Source organism: Gorilla gorilla, chromosome 10 (assembly GCF_029281585.2).
Source record: "Gorilla gorilla gorilla isolate KB3781 chromosome 10, NHGRI_mGorGor1-v2.1_pri, whole genome shotgun sequence".
Lineage (NCBI taxonomy): Eukaryota > Metazoa > Chordata > Mammalia > Primates > Hominidae > Gorilla > Gorilla gorilla.
This window is the reverse complement of record NC_073234.2, coordinates 80,356,602-80,381,188: the sequence shown is the minus strand read 5'-3', so window position 1 is coordinate 80,381,188 and position 24,587 is coordinate 80,356,602. Positions and strand designations below refer to the sequence as shown.

General features: G+C 37.2%; 1 protein-coding gene and 1 non-coding gene across 2 annotated transcripts in view; one reads left to right on the top strand and one right to left on the bottom strand.

The window, feature by feature from the left end:
* WIF1 (WNT inhibitory factor 1) overlaps nt 1-24,587 on the top strand; it is a 68,917-nt gene that overhangs the window by 18,512 nt on the left and 25,818 nt on the right. Inside the window, exon 3 of the mRNA XM_004053507.5 lies at nt 23,095-23,203. Coding sequence (XP_004053555.1) covers nt 23,095-23,203 — 109 coding nt within the window. The remainder of the gene's footprint in view (nt 1-23,094; nt 23,204-24,587) is intronic.
* Nucleotides 7,227-7,333, bottom strand: LOC115930400 (U6 spliceosomal RNA). The gene has a single exon (XR_004067025.1). It is a non-coding gene; the product is annotated as a U6 spliceosomal RNA (small nuclear RNA).

Genomic DNA, 24,587 nt, shown 5'->3' with positions numbered 1-24,587 from the left:
GCCCAGTCGATAAATGCTATTTGAATTATAAGGAAACATTTTGAGTGGAAAATATAAGTGGATTTCCATTTCATTACATAGTAAACATAGAAATACTCACCCATCATCTATTTTTGTACTTGATATTTTAGATGTTTTTTTGCCATCCACTCTTTCAGAAACTCTATATATCCAAGGCTTTTCTAGAATGGTATTTACTTGGTTATAGATAGTTGTCCACCCAATATAAAACACTGCAATCTAAGAGATGTGATTGAAACTACTCTTTTGGGTGGAACAGAGGGCCAGGACTAGGGCACAGCAAGCAAGGCACTCAGCGTGCTTGTATGAGCCTAGGAATGAGTGCCTCCATAAATTCACAACCTGGGGACCTTGCCTGCCTAGTCCAAGGCCCTGAGCTGAACATACTGGCAAAAACATCATGTGTGATGTTAATTTTATGTGTCAACTTGATTGGGCCTTGGGGTGCCCAGATAATTTGGTCACATACATTATTCTGTGTGTGTCTTTGAGGGAGTTTCTGTTTCTGGATGAGGTTAACATTTGAATCCATAGACTGAATAAAGTAGATTGCCCTCCCTAATGTGGGTGGGTCTCCAACAATCAGTTGAAGGCCTGAGTAGAACAAAAAGGCTGCCCGTCCTATGGGGAGAGAGAACTCCTGCTTGACTGCCTTCGAGCTGAAACACTGGCTCTTAAGGGCCATCAGACTGGAACTACACCATGGGCTTTCCTGGGACTCCAGCCTGCCAACTGAAGATCATGAGACTTGTCAGCCTCCATAATCATGTCAGCCAATTTCCTTATAAGAAATCTCTGTATATAACTCCTATTGGTTCTGTTTCTCTGGAGAACCTTGACCAGTATACCATGTATTCTGTCTTACCTGCCCACCAGTGAAAGAAGTTACTATCAAAGAGAAGCAAAAGGCAGCACAGGTTAAATCTTGATCAACTAAACTCTTGAGGGCCTCAGTTTCTTAAAGTACTAAAAGGAAATAATTAAATTACTTTTTACAATGGCAACAAAATGCAGTTGCATAATGTGTACAAAATTCTTGACACATAGTAGACAATGAAAAAGTAGGGTCTTTTCTTCCCTTTATATTAATGAGCTGTTAGTGCTAGGTGAAAGTCATTAGGCCAAAGAAAGCTGGTCCTCCTGATCCCAAGCTGGGGGATATGCTGGCAAGATGCCCAAATGCCACTCTAAGTGAATGGTGTCCCACTCTGTGAACTCAGAGTATCACACTGAGCTGACTTCAGGAGACCTGTCTCCCAGCCCAGCTCCCACACCAGCTATCTGAGCCCTCAGACAAGTATTTCACTCTTGTCCTCATTGGTAAATTATAAGGGTTTTTTATTTTCAACTCTAAAATGTCTGTGATTTATGTTTGGTCACTATCATTTCTGCATTGTTCTTAGTTTTGCATTTGAATTTAAATCACAGCAAGAAAAATAGCATGGACAATACAATTGCTTATAGCAAAAATAAAGCAAATTTTGAGCAGAATTAACTTTTCAAAATACTGTTTGCCATTTTAATGTTAATAAAATTTCTTAAATTTTAGGCAGTTTTTGTCTGGTTTCTCTATTAGCTTGATTTCAGTGTCTTCAATTTGACTAATAAACAGACTTTAGGAGTTATACTCTGAGGCTGGTAGACAGAACAGCTATATTACTAATATTTATCCTGTAAGACCTCCTCAAATGGTAGCTTCTTTCTAGATATTCATGACATTTATTCCTGGCTTGGCTCTTTACAAACAACTGAGAAACTGACTCTGAGATTTAGTCCCTCTGTTACAAACTGAGGTTTTTATATTGCTAGTTGTCTTTGTAGTAATTATAACTTGCAAAACCTTTTACTCACCAAGAACATAAACTGGAACTTCATTAAAGTTTGCAGTACTTAATTTCCTGGATATAACCATGTCTTTTTATGAATCCTGACTGAGTTTTAAGTTCATTACATTTTTCCATCATAAATTAGCACACCCTTAAAAATATTTGGAAAATACCAAAAAGGAGAAAGAAGAATGGGAAAAGAGCATTCATATATAGTTAACTCACCTAAGAAGATTTGTGTCCTTTTTTGTTTGTTTTTTGCTTAAGGGCAGTAGGGTAGCTTCCCATGTTATCACATACTCGGTAAACATGGTTTTTTTTCTAAGTGGCTACACAATATTTTGTGGTATTTTATTATTTCTTTTTTGTGGAGATGGGATCTCAGTATGTTGCCCAGGCTAGTCTTGAACTTCTGGGCTCAAATGATCCTTTTACCTCAGCCTCCCAAAGCGCTGGGATTACAGGTGTGAGCCACCACGCCTGGCCCTATTCTGTGGTTTATTTAAACATTCTGTTTAAATTTTATATACATATATATATATATATATTTACTGTTACAAGTAACACTGTGAAGAACAACTTGATGCATAAAACTTTTTCTGTATAAGGATTATTGCCATAAGACTGAGTTCCAGAAGTGGAATTTCTGAGTCAAATTGCCAATTATTCTACGGGCTCTTGGCACATACGTTATTGCTGAATGGCTCGTAATGACTACTCCATACTTCCAACAGAATTATTCAAGAATCTCTTTTTTAGTATGCTTTTGTCGCTTTTAAAAAATCCTCCAAATGAAGCTTTCCAAGTAGTATTGATAATCGTTGATTTGTGCCTACATTTTTGTTCAGTTAGGACAAGTTTTTCTCAGTGGGAATTTTATACTGTAGGGGGCAGTGGGGGATCAGTAAGTGGTAGGTGAGTGATCTCCCTTTTCATCAGGGCTGTTAAGATCCCTCAAGTTTAGAGGCTTTGCATGGGGATGACTATAATTGTGAACACGGGACCCATCAGATAGATGCTACACTATAAATTATACTTCTAGCCTACAAATACAAAACTAGTAGGTAATTCCTAAAAAATAAACCAAATAGTTCCTTTTGAACATAATAAGGAAGCATATTTTCTACTACTTTTAAATGAATGAGTAAAATATTTTTATGAGTTTCTTTGTATGCTTCATATACATGTGCACATGCATTTATTCATAAATATTTTAAAATAACAGAGTTTGGGACATTTATTTTTATAGAAATGCTTTAAAAATGTTTTTAATATTAAATAACATATTCTCCTAATGCTCAGAGGTGTTATTTCCTCAATTTTCTTAAGGACGAAGTAGAGTGGGATTAACAAGTAGATCAACGTCAAAACTTAAAGAGTTATTGTCATTACTGGCTGGAAAATAGCACTTTTGAAGAGAAAGAATGTGTATGCTACATTGTATAAAAATGAGGAAACTGAGCCAACAAATACATTCTTATGGGTGCTTGTAAAAGAAAAGGCAAATAAACTTGCTAATCAGCGCTCCCAGAGCTGTATATCCAAGAGGAAGAAGAGGAAAGGGTAGATATAGGAGAGTCTTTGGAGAAAGTACCCAGGCAGCCAAAGAGCTGGCTTCACTTGAACCAGCAGTCTTGATATCTGAGTAAAGACTCTGTTTCAGGCTTTGAAGTGTCTGTTAACTTCTGCTAAATTTGCTCTCTATGGATTACAACAGTTCAAGGTGGCGGGTTGGGGAGAAGGGGAGCCTGGTAGGCATACACAAATTATTGTTTATAGACTGCTGGCCTCTCTGCTGCAGAGCATCTTCTGTAGCCACTTCAAAGGCAGGAGCATCACGTGGCTTATTTGAGCAAAATCTGCTGCAGTGAACATGCGGCAAATAGGAGGGAAATGGGCAGGTCTGATGGAGGGAAATCATTCTCAGTCATTCCCATTGGCTCACTCTAAGTAATCTCATAAATTGGCTATCAAAAGATTTCTACACATTTTGAAAACATCAGGAATTGATAAAGGCAAAGATATGTCTCCAAAGAGATTTGTGCATCAAATTTCTAGGTTCACATGTGTTTCTGAGAAGATTGCTTATTAGATCTTAGGTCACTAAGAGCACAGAACAATTATGCTGGGACTTTAAGACCTAAGTCTATATCGAGTCCGTAAATTCTCTACTTAGGTATGTATGCAGAATGAGCTATATTCTCTTCCCAAATGCTCTGGACTCCATGTTAAATCTTAGAAGAAATTGCTAAGGGCTTGCTTAGAATTCTGAACTCTTAGAAGGGAGGGAATCTTAAAGATTAGTTGAACCACCTTATTTTTCAGATGAGGAAACCAAGGACTAGAAATGATGACTGATTTCCCAGAGGGAGTTAGCAATAGAGCTGGCTAAAGGGCACATGTTTTCTGACAACCAGAGCAGGGTTTTTCACTGTGCTTCAGTCTTAGGATACAACATCACCATATCACAGTCCCATAAAATGTGGAAAGAAAAAGTTGCCTACAGTTTTTCTCTGGAATGGAGTATGGGGAAGGCCATTGATCTGTTTTTGTGTTATCCATTACACACACACACACACACAGACTTTAATGTTCAATTTTGAGGCAGTAGCTGAGTGGGCTAGTTGCAAGCACTACTTGGTGACTCAGTTCTGGCCATGATCCATTTTGCCCAGCACAATGCCCAGGACATAGTAGGTATTGAACAATAGCAAAACGGAAGTGGTTGGTGTGGCAGCCATATGATATCATGGAAAGCATGCTGAGCCAGTCCTGACTGGGGGGCTTTGGAAATGTAACTTAACCTGCCTAGCCCTCCACTTCCCCATATGATCTCTTAGAATTTTTCCGGCTCTAAAGTGGTATGTGTTGTGATCTGCTATTTTCCCTTAGAAGGGCTTTGTGAAGACTGGCCTGTTTACAAAGCTCTCTGAGATTCCTTATTATGGACATTCCAAGAGCATCAAAAGGAACTACAGATACAGATTTTTCAAACAGAGTTGAAAAGTGTTTAACAGTCAGATAATATATATGTTTAAAAATAGTGCTATTTTTACATGACTTTGAAAAATTGGCCTGACCCTATGTTAACCTATTTCTAAAAGTCTGTGTTCATAAATTGACTTATTTTATCCACTGCCTATGGAGCAGGAAAGACATTATGCTAGCACAACATGTACTAACCCTGATGTGCTATTGTCCTTCTCTTAATTTGTTTTATAACTTTGGCTTATTCTTGGAGATGAGTTCTTTTCACCAGAATCTGCCAATCCTAGAATTACAATTCCTCTCTTCCTCACTTCTTCCATTTAGTAAACATGTTTTTCCTGTATGATACTAGAACATTTTGAATTTTAATTTCCTCTAATCGTATCACACAAAGTGATATGATACAATCAAAGAAAATTAAGGGAAGACACCAAAGACAGAAATACATAAAAGACAATGCTAAGGTAATTATAAAAATGGCAACAGAAAGAGTTCTGTGGAAAGATTCACTCTCTGGTCAGGAGATAATTTAGAAATAAATGTTGAGGAAGGACTTGATTTTTTGGAACAAAGTGATTTTGGAGGGATCAGGAAAAGAAACGTAGACTAGTATGAATAAATGATAAGACTTGGGAGTGAGAAAAGTAGGAGAAAGAAGTAGGCAACTTGAGCATCTTCATATTTGTATTTGTCAAAGTCACTAACAAGAATATCTAATAGATTGGTTTCTGAGACTAACCTGAATAAAATAGCACCCAGTGTGTCTGCCAGGCTGACATAGGTTTCTGCTTTGGGTGTGACTCTTAAATCTATTGTTTAGCCATCCCCTAGAATGGTAGAGGCTAGATTTCTCATTTTATAACTATGCCATGTAGGAAGGAATCAATATCAATTTTGAAATGGAGGTAGATATCTCTGTTGTTTCTTGTCCTCTCTTTTGAGCAAAGACATCAATTTAATATGGCACGGCTTGCATCTTGTGACTCTATGTTGATGTCTAGGTTGTTCATCTAGCTATTAATAAAGCCATGAAAACAAATATTGATACTGACTTGTGTATAATTCTCAGAGCTGTTCTTTTTTTTTTTTAAGGTGAATAAAAGAGGCCCAGTTTTCAGAGCTCTTAGTTTCCATACATCCACACAAATCATGAATCAGATTACATCAGCTTTACTGATTTGGATACATTGAGTTTTTTTCTATTGATCTGTTTCTTTTTTTTTTTTTTAAGTTCCAGGATACATGTGCAGAATGTGCAGGTTTGTTACACAGGTATACATGTGCCATGGTGGTTTGCTGCACCTATCAACCCGTCACCTAGGTTTAAAGCCCCACACGCATTAGGTGTCTCCTAATGTTCTCCCTCCCCTTGCCCTCCACCCCTGACAGGCCCCAGTGTGTGTTGTTCCCCTCCCTATGTCCATGTGTTCTCATTGTTCAACTCCCACTTATGAATGAGAACATGCGGTGTTTGAGTTTCTGTTCCTGTGTTAGTTTGCTAAGAATGATGGCTTCCAGCTTCATCCATGTCCCTGCAAAGGACATGATCTCATTCTTTTTATGGCTGCATAGCATTCTATGGTGTATATGTGCCACATTTTCTTTATCCAGTCTATCACTGATGGGCATTTGAGTTGGTTACAAGTCTTTGCTATTGTACATAGTGCTGCAATAAACATATGTGTGCATGTGTCTTTATAATAGAATGATTTATTATACTTTGGGTATATACCCAGTAATGGGATTGCTGGGTCAAATGGTATTTCTGGTTGTAGATCCTTGAGAAATTGCCACACTGTCTTTCCACAATGGTTGAACTAATTTACACTCCCACCAACAGTGTAAAAGCATTCGCATTTCTCCACATCCTCGCCAGCATCTGCTGTTTCTAGACTTTTTAATGATTGCCATTCTAACTGGCATGAGATGATATCTCATTGTGGTTTTGGTTTGCATTTCTCTAATGACCAGTGATAATGAGCTTATTTTTATATATTTATCAGCCACATAAATGTCTTCTTTTGAGAATTGTCTGTTCATATCCTTTGCCCACTTTTTGATGGGGTTGTTTGTTTTTGTAAATTTGTTTAAGTTCCTTGTAGATTCTGGATATTAGACCTTTGTCAGATGGGTATATTGCAAAAATTTTCTCCCATTCTGTAGGTCACTTGTTCATTCTGATGATAGATTCTTTTGTTGTGCAGAAGCTCTTTAGTTTATTTAGATCCCATTTGTCAATTTTGGCTTTTCTTGAAATTGCTTTTGGTGTTTTAGTCATGAAGTCTTTGCCCATGCTTATGTCCTGAATGGTATTGCTTAGGTTTTCTTCTAGGGTTTTTATGGTTTTGGGTTTTACATTTAAGTATGTAATCCATCTTGAATTAAGTTTTGAAAAATATGGAATGCTTCATGAATTTGCATGTCATCCTTGCACAGGGGCCATGCTAACCTTCTCTGTATCGTTTCAATTTTAGTATATGTGCTGCCGAAGTGAGCACGATCTGTTTCTTTTCTTTTCTTCTTTATATAACCTATTTCCTTCTATTACAAATGGGGCCCTAACAAGCTCACTGATATTTTCTTTAAAGATAGTCAAACTGAAGATATTCAAAAACCTGATCTCTCTCCCCTTTGGTATTACTTGTTTTCTTTGATCATCCTTTTTTTGTGTGCAAGACATTTGAAATTACCTTTACAAAATAAACCAGACTATTGAAAATAGACTGATAAATAGTTATCATCTCTGCTTCTAGGAATTATAATCAAATAGAGGAGATATGGGGCCAAATATCATATTTTTAATGCAATGAGTACAATGAATGTATTGTGAGTATTTCTAATTTGAAAGATACTAACATTTACAAGAGGAAAAGTTCTCTGTAGTGGCAGTAGAGCCACAAGGATTGCTTGAGAGTGCTATTTTGAACTAGAGAATCTAGAGACATATAAATTTGCTCAGAAGTGGCTTTGGCAACTTTCAAATATGTTCCAAAATAAAGAAAAATTCAAGCTGGGCACTAGTGGCTCACACCTGTAATCCTAGTACTTTGGGGGGCCCGAGGCAGGAGGATTGCTTGAGCCCAGGAGTTCAAGACCAGCTTGGGCAACATAGTAAGACCCTGCCTCTACAAAAAAAAAAAAAAAATACAAAAATTAGTCTGATGTGGTGGCATGCACCTGTAGTCCCAGCCACTGCAGAGGTTGAGGTGAGAGGATGGCTTGAGCCCAGGAGATGGAGGCTGCAGTGAGTCAAAATTGCACCACTGCACTTTAGCCCGGGTGACAGAGAGAGACCTTGTCAAAATAAGTAAATAAATAAATAAATAAATAAAAAGAAGAAGAGGAAGAAGGAGGAGGAGGAGAATCCATGATAACAGGTAACAAAACTCACTAAGGTGACGATGGAGTGGGAGGGAAGTTAGTAATAGTTACTGGGAAAGAAGAAGCCAAGACACAAAAATAACTCCTTTGATGTGTGCCCTCTTTATTTATTGCACTTGGCAATATACTCATCTCTCTTTAAAGATCTCATGTTTAGTACAAAAAGATGGGACTAATCTTTCCTTGGATATCTTTTATTCTGTCATTAAGTGCTCCTTCAATTCAGACTTCTTTGTTGCCCCCTTAGATCAGAAAATTCTGTTGGTTTTGTTTTTTTCATGCTTACTTCCCTTCCTCCCAAAGCGAAGGCAATCAAGCTACATTAAACACCCACGTTTCTAATTTGCTAATAATGCAATTTCATTTAATGAGAAAGAGAAAACAAATATAAACCCTAGATAATGTGGTTAATGACATAATGGCTTCCCAGGCATTTGGGATCTTCACATGAGAGCGTGTCTTTGCTAAATGAATATATTTTCACTTATATTTTAACAATGATTTGTCGGAAAAGTATTTTCCCCCCGATATGTTTTTCAAAGTACACAAGCCATGCAATTAGGTAAAAAGTTACTGTCTTTGATTAAATTGCTTTCCGCAAATGAGTGTTTGTTGGATCTGGGAGAAATATTTGTCCTTTCAGACTTTCCAAAAATCGTGCCCTTTAGGTACTACACCCATGCTTAGGGGTTTGAAGAGTTCAAGGCTGACAGTAGCTGTGAAAAGTTTCATAGCCTTTTAAGAAAGTTCAGCGGCTATGTTTGGGGAAGAGATATGTGTATTATGCAGGACTGTTAGCTAATGCCGAGACTGTAACATATGGAATTCATAAAGGTCCAATTACAGAACCGTCACTGTTTGCCATGGTTTTAACTTATGTAAGTTATTGATTATACTTTCATGAGATCATAATCAAAAGGTTATTCTTTGGTAATGGTGTGTTGGAAGAGCTTTATCCTGAACTTCAAAGCCATCCTCTGAGCCTCAAGAACAAAGGCTTAGAAGTTTGAACTGGGGCCAGAATCAGTCTGTATGAGTTAACGATGTTCCAGACCATCCGGGAGCCGAATCCACCTATCCACATGCGGGAACTTTCTCTCATCACATCAGATCAACAGTCATCACTAAAAGATGACAGTTGATTCAACTTTAATGTGTCTGTGTGTGTGTATGTATTTTTTTAATGAATCAGCTTGACTAACTATAGTGTCTGCTCTCATTTGTTTTATAACCATTTATTTTGACTGTAAAATACTGTCATTTGCCGTGCTTTCAGAAGAGAGTGATTACCATTAAATAGGTATACATCTAGGAACAGGAATTACAAGTACTCGAAATTTGCAGAAAACAATTTTTAGAAATTAAAAAGCTAAGGTATAACTTAATATAAGTAAAAAGTAATGAAGGAGGGCTCAGATGTGTCCTAATATTCTGGCATGTGTTAAGCAGGCAAAAAACAAACAAACAAAAAACAGACCATGAGTTTGCCTAACATTACAAATGGCAAATCTGCTGCCACTCTTTTACTCTTAACATCCTTACATAAATTATTGCACCAAAGAAGCAAAATGCCATCATGTGTAATCACACAGAGTGATCTTTACTCTTTCTCACAGCAGCTCCTGCAAACCTACCACTAGGCTACTTTCTCTTTAGGTCTTTGGATGGATGCTCAGGCAGATCCTGAGATTTCTGTAGTCAACCTGACATAATAAAATGTTCTCTGATTACTTTAGTGCTAAGATTATTCTCATGCCAGTAATTAAAATCTCCTCTTCTGTGTGGTAGTTAAAATTATGATCTTTATTTAAAGTTAAGATTCTCCTTTCCCTTAGCTGCAGCTTGGTTGGTTGCAACATGGTTGACCCTTCTCAGTAGGATCTAGCTCCTCCAGGAGAGGGGTCATGGACAAGAGAGATCAGAGGTAAGAGGCAGACAGGAGTTGATGTCATCTACAGAGTTTCCTCTGGCCCCAGAGGATGTTTAAAACTGATCTTGTTATTATGGGCGCTTTCTCGGGTTCCTCCTCTGGGATCTCCAGACAGCTTTGCTTGGGTTAAGGCATTGCTTCCCCATGAGCTGCATGCTCATAACCATGGTACCCATCCACTCTGATACAGCCACACTGGCCTCTTCGCTATTTTTATGAATGTGCCAGGTACATTGCCACCTGAAGGACTTGGCACTAAGCATTCCCTCTGCTCTTCCCCCAGATATCTGCATAGCTTGCTCTCTCACTTTATTCCAGTCTCTGGTAAAACATCCCAGCCCAGCAGTCTTCCGAGTCTGTCCTCTCAGAAACAGCAATCCCCTACCACGCATATATATACAAATATACATGTGTATGTACACGTGTACATACACATATACATATACACATACACATATACATGTATATATATACATATATTTACACATATATATATGTATGTTCTGGGATACATGTGGAGAACTTGCAGCCTTGTTACATAGGTATACACATACCACGATGGTTTGCTGCACCCATCAGTTCGTCATCTACATTATGTTTCTCTAATGCTATCCTTCCCCTAGCCCCCCACCCACCGACAAGCCCCGGAGTGTGATGTTCCCCTCCCTGTGTCCATGTGTTCTTGCTGTTCAACTCCCACTTATAAGTGAGAACATGTGGTGTTTGGTTTCCTGTTCCTGTGTTAGTTTGCTGAGAATGATGGTTTCCAACTTCATCCATGTCCCTGCAAAGGACATGAACTCATTATTTTTTATGGCTGCATAGTATTCCATGGTATATATGTTCCACATTTTATTCTCTACCATCTTTCTCCACTGAAGTCTTCCACATAGTGCCTGTCATTACTTGATATATGTTCATTTAAATATTTCTTTAAAAATTATATGTCTCCTCCTCTTTCTCATATCAGAAGTAGGCTCCATGAGGGCCAAGAGTTTTTACTTCTTTTGCTGACTGCTGCATCCCTAGTGCCTAGAGCAGAACCTGGCACATGGAAACTACTCAGTAAATATTTACTGGGTGAATGAATGAAAGAAGGCGTGAACACAGAAAGATCAGCCAGATATAATGATTTGCTCTTCTGTGTGTATCTCAATTTGGAAAAGATTTTGTTCTTAATTAATTAGAATTAATTTACTTTTAAACCTTTGATCAGAGCTATTCATTGAAATGGATTCCTGGGGTAAAAGGCAAGACCTGTGAAAATCAAACTTGCTTTTGGAAATATAAACACAGTAGAATTTAATCACAATACCATTTTACCTAGTCTGTGATTTCTTTTTATTCAAACTGTAATACAGGAAAAAATTTGGGTAATAGGTATATTATGCTTTCCTAAGGAATACAAATGAACAGCCTCATTGGGAAGATAATGAGTTTGTCCATTATCTTTCCAATGTTAAGTCCAAAGGGAGAAATCTAGTAGACAGTTATCAATATGAATCTAGAGATTAGGAGAAGGGTGAAAACTGGAGATAAAAATCTTGGAGGCTAATGAAATGTAGGTGTAATTTGAAGTCATGGAAATAGATAAGATGCCCCCAAAAAGAGAGCATAAGCCAGAAGAGCAGACTAGTAGTTGTTTCCTGGGAACATCAACATTTAAGACAATGGTTCTTAACTTTTTTGAGTCATAGATTCTTTTGAGAATGTGATGAAAGCTAGAATCTGCTCCCCCCCAGAAAAATATTCATATGCATATGAATATTGAAGCTATCCCTATGCATTCTCTAAGGATGCATAGACCCACATTCAGAACTTTTTTTTTTTGAGGTGCAATTATAGAGAGAAGAGCATGTGAAGGTGACTAGAGAAAGTGATTGGAGAAGGAGAAGGAAAACTCAGAGAGAGTTGCTATGTATACATCAAAAAAGAAGATAGGGAGAAGTTAATTGTCATTAAAAAATTTCATAGAAGACAGGAGAGATAGAGATGGGAAAGGGCTCATTGGACTTAGCAACTTGGAAATCATCAGTAACCTTTTATGAGAAATTTTAATAGTGACTAGGGCAAAAACCATACTGTAGTAAAGACTGATGGGCAAGAAAACTGAGGCCATGGTTATAGACTCTTTTAAAAGCATAATGATGGTAGAGACAGAGTTTTTAATCTTTTCATCACATTAGTATACTTACATGTGCACAGATGGCATAAATGATGGGGCCAGTCTCAGAGGATATGGAAAGGAACCAGGATTGGATATTAGACTATTTGTAGATAGATGGGGGGGATGTTGAGAGGATTCGTATATAGTAATCTCTGTTTTCTTTGTGGATATTGACATCAGTTGAGAGAAGATAGCAGGAATGGGACAGCATACCTGGGGAAAACTATGAAACTGTTGTGTGTACAAGAAGGGAGAGACTAATGATGTTTACAAGAATTTCTTGGGGATTGGGAGGACAATTGAAGTTGGCCATATAGATTTAGTTAGTCCTCAGATTATGGCTTGTCATCATCAGTGCTCCTCAGGAAATGTTCAGTTCTGCCTTAGTTTCTCTTTTTCTTAAACAGAATGAATAATGCATATATGAGTAACAACTTTTAAATAGCAAATGATTAGAAGGGCTTAGAAGAAAATTAAAAGAGCCAAGTATGTTGTATCTTCTAGGCAATGACTTTTCCTAAAGTGTAAAATAAAATTTATCAAATACATGACTGTTCTTAAAATCTTCTTTGGTAAGACTAGTTTTGGACTTTGAAAATCTGTAACCAAGAGGTTACAGACTTTTTTTTCCTGTTTGACTCTTGGGTAGGAATAGAACAAACTGCTCATTAGAAGATACCTTGTAATATAGTATTGTGAAATATGCAATTGCAATTACTTGAACAAAAATGTCAAATTAAGGCTCTTCTCATAACCTTTATGAAAGTATCTAATGCGTTTTTTCAAAACATTAAGCTAAGGGGGAAAGTCTGTGTTTTTTTTCCTCCTTTTTTTTTAAATCAAAGAATAAGTTAATACTGTCCATGTGGATTCAATGAAAAAATACTAAAGAATTTAAGAAAACTACCTAGAGCTAAACTAAGAAAAATATGACCTAATTTTAAATATTTTGGAAGTCATCACTGAATATATCTTCTGATATTTCAAGTTTAAAATTTTGACATTTACTTTTTATCAATAGAATGAAGTAAATATACACCCCTGGAGGTAACTATGCATTTTAAAGAACTGTGAAAGAAATGGAACATTAATTTTGCCTCTTTAAGTTACTTACATGTGCTACTCAAGTTTTTATGTACACTTTGTAAATATCATTCTGTCCTAAAAATTTTGATTTGCTGAAATATACCACCATGTGAAATGCATGAAGGAGAGAACAAGGGAATTAGATATTGATGAAGAACAAATGTACTGCATAAGGTGTGAGGGTAATTGCTTAGGATTTTTGTTTTGTTTTATTTTTTCCCCCGAGATGGAGTCTCACTCTGTCACCCAGGTTGAAGTGCAGTGGTGCGATCTTGGCTCACAGCAACCTCTGCCTTCCAGGTTTAAGCAGTTCTCCTGCCTCAGCCTCCAGAGTAGCTGGGATTACAGGTGTGAGCCAGCATGCCCAGCCAATTGCTCAGGTTTAAAAAAATTATTAGTAAAGGAATAGCTCTTAGCACAGTTCTCTTTTCCCTTCATACAGATGAATACTCAATGACTGCTTCTGAAGCTTTAAGAAAAGAAATATTCAAATGTAAGCCTTGAGATGAGATGAAAAAAAAAAAAAAGAAACACTAGGAAAGAGATTCCTTTTCCCTTTCCAGAACTGTCTCCCTCTCCCTTCTTCTCCCAAGTACCTGCACACACACTGCTGCTTTCTGGGCACCTCCATGCTCTGGAATCATCATCTTGCCTTAGCATCTAACAGAAATGTGTCGTTGTGCTCTCAAGTTTCTCCACGCTGTTTCTTTTTCCACACCTCCTGTTTAGACTGACCCTGGTCCCCACAGTGTCAACCACACCACCTGTAATGACATTTTCTTCCCTCAGTCCCTTATCTTACTCCACCATAGTTGCCTAATGCTTCCTTCCTCCCCATGCCCAATTTTTAGGTTGGCATCGACCCAGGACTTTGCTACTGCTTGAGTTGGAGCAGGCTTACTGTGAGGAGGAGGCACTTGTCCTGGAAGCTCGAGGGGAACAGAAGTTTTCAGAAGCCCCACTGCTGCCTACACCACCCTTTCCATTATAAATTTTGGCAAACCAGCGAAAGCAGTGTGCTGAACAGGGCTAAATGTGGTTTAAAGACTATATTTATACCAATACTTTTTTTTTTTCAATTTTTAGATGAGCTGAACAAAGTGTTTTCCATTTCCCAATGCTTTGCTTTTCTACTTTTCTGTCACCCCTTCCTCAAAAAATAAAAATAAAACATCTTAACTGTTGGTTTTATTTAATACAAAATAGCAATATAGCCCTCTGTTGCTTCTCTATCTTTAGACATCTTGAAAGAGAGTAACTAGCCAATGATTTGTCAGATAGCCAGGTCTGTTTCTGGTTTGCATGAACAGTGGTGATTCCAAACCCTAGGAGGAAAAAATGGAAAATGTCTTAGAAATTTCAGATTCATGTGAAGCCAAACTGTGATCTCCTGCCAGTTTTAATTTACAAAACTCTCATAGTCCTGGATGTGTTTATTTGAACTTCAAGTTTTAATATCACCATTATATTCCAATAACCTCACTCCCTCAGTCCAGCCCACTGGCTGTGGTCTAGTCTAGTGTGTATAAAAACAATGACTAGAACAGAAGAAGTTGGCTAATTGAGATTTTCTCTTTAGGCAATGTTTCTTCCATTGCCTGTTTAAGCCATGATCAGTAAAATAAATAGCTACGCTGCATGAGAAGGTGCTTTCCCTTTTCCTTTTGAAACAAGTTCTTCTAAGAGCTAGTTTCAAAAGCAGGCAGGGAAAAATAGTCATTGTTGATATAGGTTGAGCATTCCTAATCCAAAATCTGAAATGCTCCAAAATTTGAAACTTTTAATGGCCAACATGACACCACAAGTGGAAAATTCCACACCTGACTTCATGTGACTAATTGCAAAATTATTTAAAATATTATATACAACTACCTTCAGCCTATAAGGTGTATATGAAATATGGATGAATTTTGTGTTTAGACTTGGGTCCCATCCCCAAGATATCTTATTATATATATTCAAATATTCCAAAATTTGAAAAAAAATCTAAAATCCAAAACACTTCTGGTCCCAAGCATTTTGGATAAGGGATACTCAATCTGTATTTCACAGTTTCCCAGTGATAGCACAATTACATCCTGTAATTTATAGAAGGCAAAGTGACTGGAAACCCAAGAGGGAAATATAAACCAGAAGAGCCTTGGGCAAAGTCTTGTGTCAGAACAGGACCTCATTTACATTATCTCCTTTCATTCTTTCTGGGAACCTTATTGCCAAAGGTTTGTGCCAGAACAAGCATAAAACAGTTATAAACTACACACAGATCGGGTAGATAACAAATGTTATTACAATTTATAACAATCAAACAAATGTGTTTGATTGTTCTTTTTTTCAAAAGTGCTCTGTATTCTCAATTGTGGGCTGCAATGACTGACCACACAGAAAAGTAAGAGAGAAGTTTTCGGCCCATAAAAGTAACTTAGCAATTGCCAAACAGAAAAGCTGCTGCCTGTCACTAGAATCAGAGGCTAATGCCATTTTACCACAACAATGTGTTCTGGAACGCGCCGGGTTTACACTTCTGGATGCCTGTCAGTAGGTCATTCATTCACTTATTCAGCAGATACTTTTCAAATGCCTTGCTGTGCACAATGCTGAGTCTCCAGTAGACCATTGGAAAAAATATGTAGTCCCATTCTTAGCCACAAGGAATCCAACATTTAGATGAAAATACAAGATATAAACATATGAAAAGTTAAATAGTAATACATAGTGGTAGATGTTTAAGGGCCAAGCGGTTTAAATCCTATTGAAGGTCAGTAGAGGTTAAATCACTGGAATATAGGCATGGCTATGGTATCACCTCTGGCCAGTGAGCTCCAGAAGATGATGCCTGTTGGGGAGTAGTGAGAGATAAAAAGATAAAGGAACCAGGCTGTGGAGACACCTAACAGGCCGAAGGCCTTATCCCAGCCATAAGCAGGGACAGGAAAGGATCGTAACATGGCAAAAGTGGTGGTTTAATTTGATGTATTGGCCACTTTTAAAGAGAAAGGCAAAAAGAATATTTCAAAGAATGTTATAAAAATGCCAGTATGAGGAAATAAATGCTGGATTCAGGTGGAAGTGGTGGGGATGAAAGGAAGGTACAGAATCATAAGATATAAAAGAAGAAAGGATAAGATTTTGGTGTCTTTCTGTGGGGACATGAGATAGAGGTAAGAAACAGCAATAACCCTGAGCTTCAGTATCTTTGTTAACTGAAACAATAACAAGACCGTTGGCAGCTAAAAAGAAATTAAGTGGGGCTAGGCACAGTGGCTCATGCCTGTAATTCCAGCTACTTGGAGGGGTGAGATGGGAGGATGGCTTGAGCCCAGGAGATTGAGGCTACAGTGAGCCATGATCGTGCTACTGCATCCCAGCCTGGGCAAGAGTAAGGTGCAAATAAAAGAAAAGAAAAGAAAAGAGAAAAGAGGAGAGGAAAGGAAAGGAAAGGAAAGGGAAAAGGGAAAGGGAAAGGGAAAAGAGGAAATGAAAGGAAAGAAAAGAAAAGAGAAATCAAGTGGGGGAAGCTGATTTTGGAAGATAATGAACCAGGCTCCATGCACATGAGCATGGGCATGAGGTAGATGGCAAGAAGAGTCTGCGCTTTGGAAGAAGGATGTGAGTGGTTCATGTTGAGCATCGCTGTCTACAGGGAAATGGTTCAATCTGTGAAAATACCTGAGTTTCATGACAATATAAAAAGAGTCTTAGTGATTTTATATGATTATGAGCGGAGAGGAGAGTTAATGAGGAAATGCAGGAAAATCAAGAAGTGATATGAGAATCAGAAGAGTGTCACAGAGTCCAACGATAATGAGCTTTGAGTTTGAAGGATGAAATTTTGCAGAGGTAACAAGAAGAATTCTGAGGAAGAATGTGAGATCTGGCAATTTTTGCTCTAGATATTCAGATTATTTTAATCATTGGGCATGCTTATTCATTTTGTTTGGGTCTTTAACATTGAACTATTTTCCTTTCTTGCTTATTTTAGATTTTTTCTGGCCCTTCACATACAGCATACAATCTATTTTACATCTCTTTAGTACCTCTCATACCCAGTGAATCTGCTAATCTGAATTCACAGTGAAACTGCAAATCTGAATTCACTTGTATGCTGTAACAATAATAGGCTGTTGTGAGAATTAAATAAACAGTAACTGCAGTGTAATAAACATTCAACAAAAATTATTTGAAAATTTTCAAACCTTACAGCTTTTGTGTGTTTTGTATCTATAAATGCCTGAAACCTTCTTTAGAACAAAGATGATAACTTTATTGTTTTAATGTTCTTCCATGAGCACTTAGGTCAGCATCATGATATATGGGTTAAAAGAGGTTTGAAGTCCTTGGTTTTCTGAAAGATCTTTGATTCTTAACTCAGAGGCTCCTACAATTATTGTGCTTATTAGATTAAGTACACACCATAAACATAGAACTTCAAAGGTAGAAGAGAAATACTGGATTCTCTTCATTCCTCTCAATGGTTAATGCAATTCTCTGCTTCCTTTCTCTATGTCTACCCTAAAAGGAGTGCCAGAACAAAGGCCTTATAAGTTGTCCCATTTTGCTGTTTACATGATGTCTTCATCTCATCTGGAAGGAACAATCCTAATATTCAGCCAAGTCCATTGGAAGCAAGTTAAATGACCTCCAGCACTCCTCTCTTGATAATATTTGGGTGTCTTTTATGCTTCTCCATGAAAAGAAAATTTACTGCATGGCAAACCAGGCCAGTGAGTTATTCTCCTGAATAGACCCATTCTTTGTTTGAATACAAAGCAACCTTTTCATGTGTTTCCCAAATAATTACTCTGTTTGCCTTTACCTGAGTTTCCTCTAGTGTCATTTAATGGAACAAAATGTACTTTTTCCTAATAGAGGTTTTAGACTCTCCAGTATACCATTTCTCTATTACTGTTCATGCCCTGAGTTCCTTTTATTTAAATAATAAATCTACAATTTGTGGAAATTGTTCCCAAACTTTAAAGCTAGTTCTCTGTTCTCTTTGGCATAGAATTTAGATTTTATTTGCTCTCAAATAAGTTTTTCCAATGGGGAGATTTGGGTCTAAGAATATTTATTATAAATAAAGTAAAAACAGAAAGTCCTGTCTAGAAGTTAGAGTATGGCATAAATATATTGTTCATCAGTCATTTCTTGTGGCTTTTAATTTAAGCCCTTAGGTTAAATGAAGGATATATTTACTCTGTAGTTCATAATACTATATTTGTGGAAATATTTTCACAGTATTGATGGTTTTAGATTTCTTTACAATGGCAAAGTAAAACTTTGAAAGAAGTTAGTGTCAACATCAGAGATAAAAGATTAGTCAATTTCTAAATGGTTTTCAAGTTAAAATTTTTCTTTTTTCTTCTTTTCTTTTTTTTTTTTTAATCTTAAAACTTCCCAGTGTGAAGTTAGAATTTTTAAAGAGGCAGTGAAAACCACAGACAAAATCTTTTTTAAAGAAATGTACCAAGTATCCAGGAAATTACATGTTTCAGAGATTCATGCACCGTTAGTTATCATCTTCAGCAAGAAAGAAAACGATTTACTCTGGTAACTGCCTTTTGCTGATAAGATCCAAGAAAGAAACCAGTTCCTGCCTTATGAACAGTCTTATTAGAATAAGACAAATGTTTACTGATTCTCAAAGAAATAAAAGGGGCACTTTTGTGTAAAGTGTGTTATTGATTAGATCAGAGTATTGGGTGTCCAGAGAAATCTATTAAGCTTAGCTGCATCATGTGGAGCAGTCGTGCCACTGCTCATTATCAACTCTCTGATGCTAAGTATAACAGATTCCATGCTTCTCAGTCTACCTTCTGTGGTCATACCTGAAGGCTCTGTGAGGCCGGGCGCGGTGGCTCATGCCTGTAATCCCAGCACTTTGGGAGGCCGAGGCGGGCGGATCACGAAGTCAGGAGATCGAGACCATCCTGGCTAACACGGTGAAACCCTGTCTCTACTAAAAATACAAAAAATTAGCCGGGTGTGGTAGCGGGCGCCTGTAGTCCCAGCTACTTGGGAGGCTGAGGCAGGAGAATGGCGTGAACCCGGGAGGCGGAGCTTGCAGTGAGCCGAGATTGCGCCACTGCACTCCAGCCTGGGCGACAGAGCGAGACTCTGTCTCAAAAAAAAAAAAAAAGGCTCTGCGAAGTTATGTTTCTGGCCTCCGAATGGAATTTTTTCAGTTCCATATTCTTTGAACATCAAAACTTTTTGAAAGAGACTTTCAGAAGCTATTTTATGCGAATTGCTGCACTTTCAAGGAGACATGCAAGAGATTTAAATAAAATTGTTGTATAAACACAGCCATGTTAAATAGATGTTCAAGAAGAATATTTTATCTATGATCAGAGAATTACGGAAAAAGAATCATCAGCCACGGAACTGAAAGTAGGGTACATGATTAATGCTTTTAAAAAAAATAATAAATGCACTTATTTCATGAAAAGATATAAATTCACATATAGAAAATCTGAAAAAGAGAGAAAAGGAAAAAAATCACCATCAATTCTACACAATCATTGTTTTAATCTTGGTGTCTAGTTTTTCTTATTAACTAAAAGTTTATTTTTTAAGTTAAATTATATTTGTTAAAATTATTGTAGTTTTACAAATGTAATTTTTAAATATATCACACATAGAAAGGTATATTTAATTTATAATGTGACAAAGCTCAAAGATATAATTATGGGGTAGCAAATGATAACTTATATGGTATTTGACCTTTTAATTTCAAAGTTTTTGCATTCTATCCATTCAGTTCTTTTCCATCATTATATGTACTGTTAATAGTCTTTAGAATGTTTTGGCACATGGTGTGCATTACACCCAAGTTTATTGTGTGATTGTTGTTACTGTACTTAGTAATAGAAATAATTCAAATGTTATTCATTATAAGGGCATCTATTACTAAATCCTTTCATAGTGCCAAATAAAAGACGTTTTAGAACAGTATGTTAAATGATACATATTATCTAGTAAAATGTAGAGGGAAGTGCAGGTGGTAGAAGTCATTTAAAACACCTGGATTCATGAAAACAAATCCACTTTTAATAGTCATTGGTTTTTTGTAGGGACAGAAATACTGTTCTCTCTCTCAAAGGAATTCATTCCAAATTGAATTACCTTTCCTGACAACACTCCTTTCATCAGACTTCTTATAAACCTCTGCCTTCCCTTAAACAGGGTAAGAATTACCTGCCTTATGACCCTTTATTCTCAGGGCCATCCTAGTGAATCAATTTTATAAATTAATTTAAACAATGTTGTTACCCACCTAGGGAACTGTCCACAGTGGTCTTTTGGAAACTTGACCACAACTCACAGGAGGGGATGCAGTGGGAATTTGGTCCATGAAGGTTATCCTTTTGGCCTAGTGAAACCAGGAAGTGTTTCTCAATTAACTTCAAGTATGGACAAGTTCCCACAGCATCTGAGACTACCCCTTGGCATTATTATCCTCATGTGAAGTCCTTAATGCCTGCTGCATGTGATACTGTGATTTAAAGCAGCAAATTGTTTGAATGTCTACCATGTATCTCTTAATATCTTTCATGTTGTAAAATAAATTTTATATTGCTTGTAGGGTCATATTCTTTTGCAACCTCCTTCTAGCCCATGTTAATGTAATTTCTTTAATTAATGGATAGAATGCAAAAATTAATATAATTAATTACATTGAATTAATGTAGTTCTGGGTGTGGAACTGAATGGATAGAATGCAAAAAAATAATTAATTAATTGAATTCATTACATTACATTAATGTAATTCTGGATGTCTCTACAGGTAACTGCAGAACCACTCAACTTGCCTAACTCTCATGTTAGCATTGGTGCTATTTATTGATTGTTCTTTATTTCTAAGCAAGAACATATTTTACCATCACAACTCTCCTTCTGCTTTTTTTTTTTTTTTTTTTTTGAGACAGAGTCTCACTCTGTCACCCAGTCTGGAGTGCAGTGGCATGTTCTCAGCTCATGACAACCTCTGCCTCCCAGGTTCAAGCTGGAAGCTGATAACTGAGGGAGGAGACTTATGAAAACAATATTGATGATAATAATAACAATCTCCAATGCTTATAAATTTCTGTAATGTTGGCATTATTTCTTCCTTAATGTTTGTGAGAATTCACCAGGGAAGCCATTTGACCCTGGAATTTTTTCTGTGGGAGGGTTTTACAATTTTGAATATAATTTCCTTAACAGACATAAGGCTATTCAAACTTTCTATTTCTTGTCAGATTTGTTCATTTGTGTTTCTCAAGGAGTTCATTTTATCAAAGTCATTGAATTTATTGGTGTAACATTGATGGCAATATTCCCTTTTCTTGCTTAAATGTCTATAGCATCTCTAGTAATGCCTCTCTTTCACTTTTTTTTTTTTTTTTGAGATGGAGTCTTGCTCTGTTGCCCAGGCTGGAGTGCAATGGTGCTATCTTGGCTCACTGCAGCCTCCACCTCCTGGGTTCAAGCAATTCTCCTGCCTCAGCCTCCCAAGTAGCTGGGACTACAAGCACCCACCACCATGCCCAGCTAAGTTTTGTATTTTTAGTAGAGACGGGGTTTCGCCATATTGGCCAGGCTGGTCTCGAACTCCTAACCTCAAGTGATCCGCCCACCTCAGCCTCCCAAAGTGCTGGGATTACAGGTGTGAGCCACCGTGCCTGGCCTTCACAAACGCTTTTAATAATCCAGTTGGGAATCCATTAAGCATTAAAGCTCTATAGTGAGATTATGCATCATTACTTTCAGTATTCATGGCCATTTGAGTAGCAGGAATCATTTTCTCAACTAGACTTAGTGGGTAAATGAAAATGTTCACAACGTAAAGGTTTATGGCTTGTTGTCTTATTGTGATGGTGGTTTTTGCATCTTTTGGCTTTTCTCTCCACAATTAAATTGAGACATTAAATATAAACCTTTCAAAGGGAATGAGAGTAAAAAATAAATGTTAACAGCAAGATCATGGAATTTGGGACTTCATTACAACTCTCCAAATTCTGATCAAAAGACTCACTTCAGAATTTAGAATTAGGAGTATTAAAGAATGATTAAAATAGCTGAGATGGATTCTAGTCAGTGACTGGTTTGACATCACCTATTTCCCTAAGAGAATTTTTTTTCTCAATCTTTTAAAAAGACAGCAATTAATATCATTTAAGTTAAAAGATTACTGCGCGGGCATAGTAGCTAAAGCCTGTAATCCCAGCACTTTGGGAGGCCAAGGCAGGCAGATGACTTGAGGTCAGAAGTTCGAGACAGACCCCGGCAACATGGTGAAACCCTGTCTCTACTAAAAATACAAAAATTAGCAGGGCGTGGTGGCGCATGCCTGTAATCCCAGCTACTCAGGAGGCTGAGGCAGGAGAATTGCTTGAACCTGGGAGGCAGAGGTTGCAGTGAGCTGAGATTGCGCCACTGCACTCCAGCCTGGGCAACAGAGCAAGACTCTGTCTCAAAAAACAAACAAACAAAAACAGATTAACTATTGTGGCTGTTTTTAATGTTTTTAGGGATCACTTCTCTCCAGAGTCTAACACAGAAGGGTGAGTTGTGCCTACCCAGTATCTTGGATGCTGTGTGCTCCAGAGTTCCTGTAATGAAAATTATCTCTGCCCCATCAGATGGACGATGAATTCTGTGGTGACTTCTCCCTCTCGGGTTTCCATGTTACTAACTGTCAGTGCCTTTGGTTGTAGGCAGAATACTTCTATGAATTCCTGTCCTTGCACTCCCTGGATAAAGGCATCATGGCAGATCCAACTGTCAATGTCCCTCTGCTGGGAACAGTGCCTCACAAGGCATCAGGTGGGTGGTCTTTGCCTGAAGAAAGGTTTACACTTAAAACGTAATGATGATGAGAATATTTAAGATGCAAATGTCCTACATCAGAGAGGTTATGAAATGTTTTCCTGAAGAGATCTGTTGATTTTAGGACAGTTCGATTGTTATTCTTTGGGCAAAGGATTAAGATGGGATGAAGAAATGATGGTTATATAATTTTCTAAAGATTCAGAATAGCCCCAGCCCAGCCCACACTAAGTTCATAAGTGATTCCAGACTTTTTTAAAGAAAAAAAAGGAGAAAGAAACACATCTGGTGAGATATATTTGGCCAATGTAAGGATTAATGAGATACACAAAAATGTGGCAAAGATACAAAGTAAGTGATTGGGGGGCAAATGGGATAAGTCAAGAAAATTCCCCAAAAGTTAGCATTGTATTAAATTAGAATTTGAAGGAGAGAAGAGACATGGAAAAGTGGGAGAAAGGGGTTCAACTTTTCTAGTCTAATCATCCTTCTTTGCTAAGAAAATAATAGTATGTGATATTTGTTTAAAGCTTTTCAGCTTACAACAGACTCACTCTTGCGTTATGTAATTTGAATACTAGTAGCGAGTCAAATCCAGAATTGCAGCTCCATTTTCTAAATTAAAAAATTAAGACTTAGGAGATTTGACTGACTTGCCCAAAGTCAAATATTAGGATAGTAATAAGCAGTAGAGTTGAGACTAGAGCCCGGGATTTCTGACTTTTAGAAATATACAGAGATCACTTGTGTTAACATCCTAATGTATTTCCTTCTCATCTTTTTTCTCTGAATTTTTAGATATTTGTGATAATATATATTTGGTTTTGCGTCATGATTTTTTTTTTGCTTTTAGCCTTTTAACATAACCATTTCCTATGTCATTATGGATTTTTTCAAAAGTTGTTTTTAATGCTCTTACAATATTCTATTTTATGGATATACCATAATTTGTATACACATTCCCTTATTTGTTAATGATGTTGTTTTTAGAGTTTGACTACAGCAATATCACAATATTTTTTTAAACTAATGGATGGTAACTTCCATGCACATAGGAGCCCTATTTTTTTGTTCACTGTGGCTCCACCCCAGGGCCCAGCACAGAACAGGTATTCAGAAAGTAATTGTTGGATTAATGTGCATACCAAAATCTTGGTGCTTATCTCATTATTTTGTTAAAATCGATTCCTAAAAGTTGAATTATTGTGTCAAATGATAGGAACTATGAGCTTCTTAAAGACTCTTAAAACAAATTGCCAAAATGCCAAATTACTTTCTGTAAAGGTTATCATACCCATTTTTACCCTGGTTAAGCAATAGGGAGAATGCTTGGCTTACTGTAATCCCATCAACATAGGTTATTAATCACATTAACTACTTT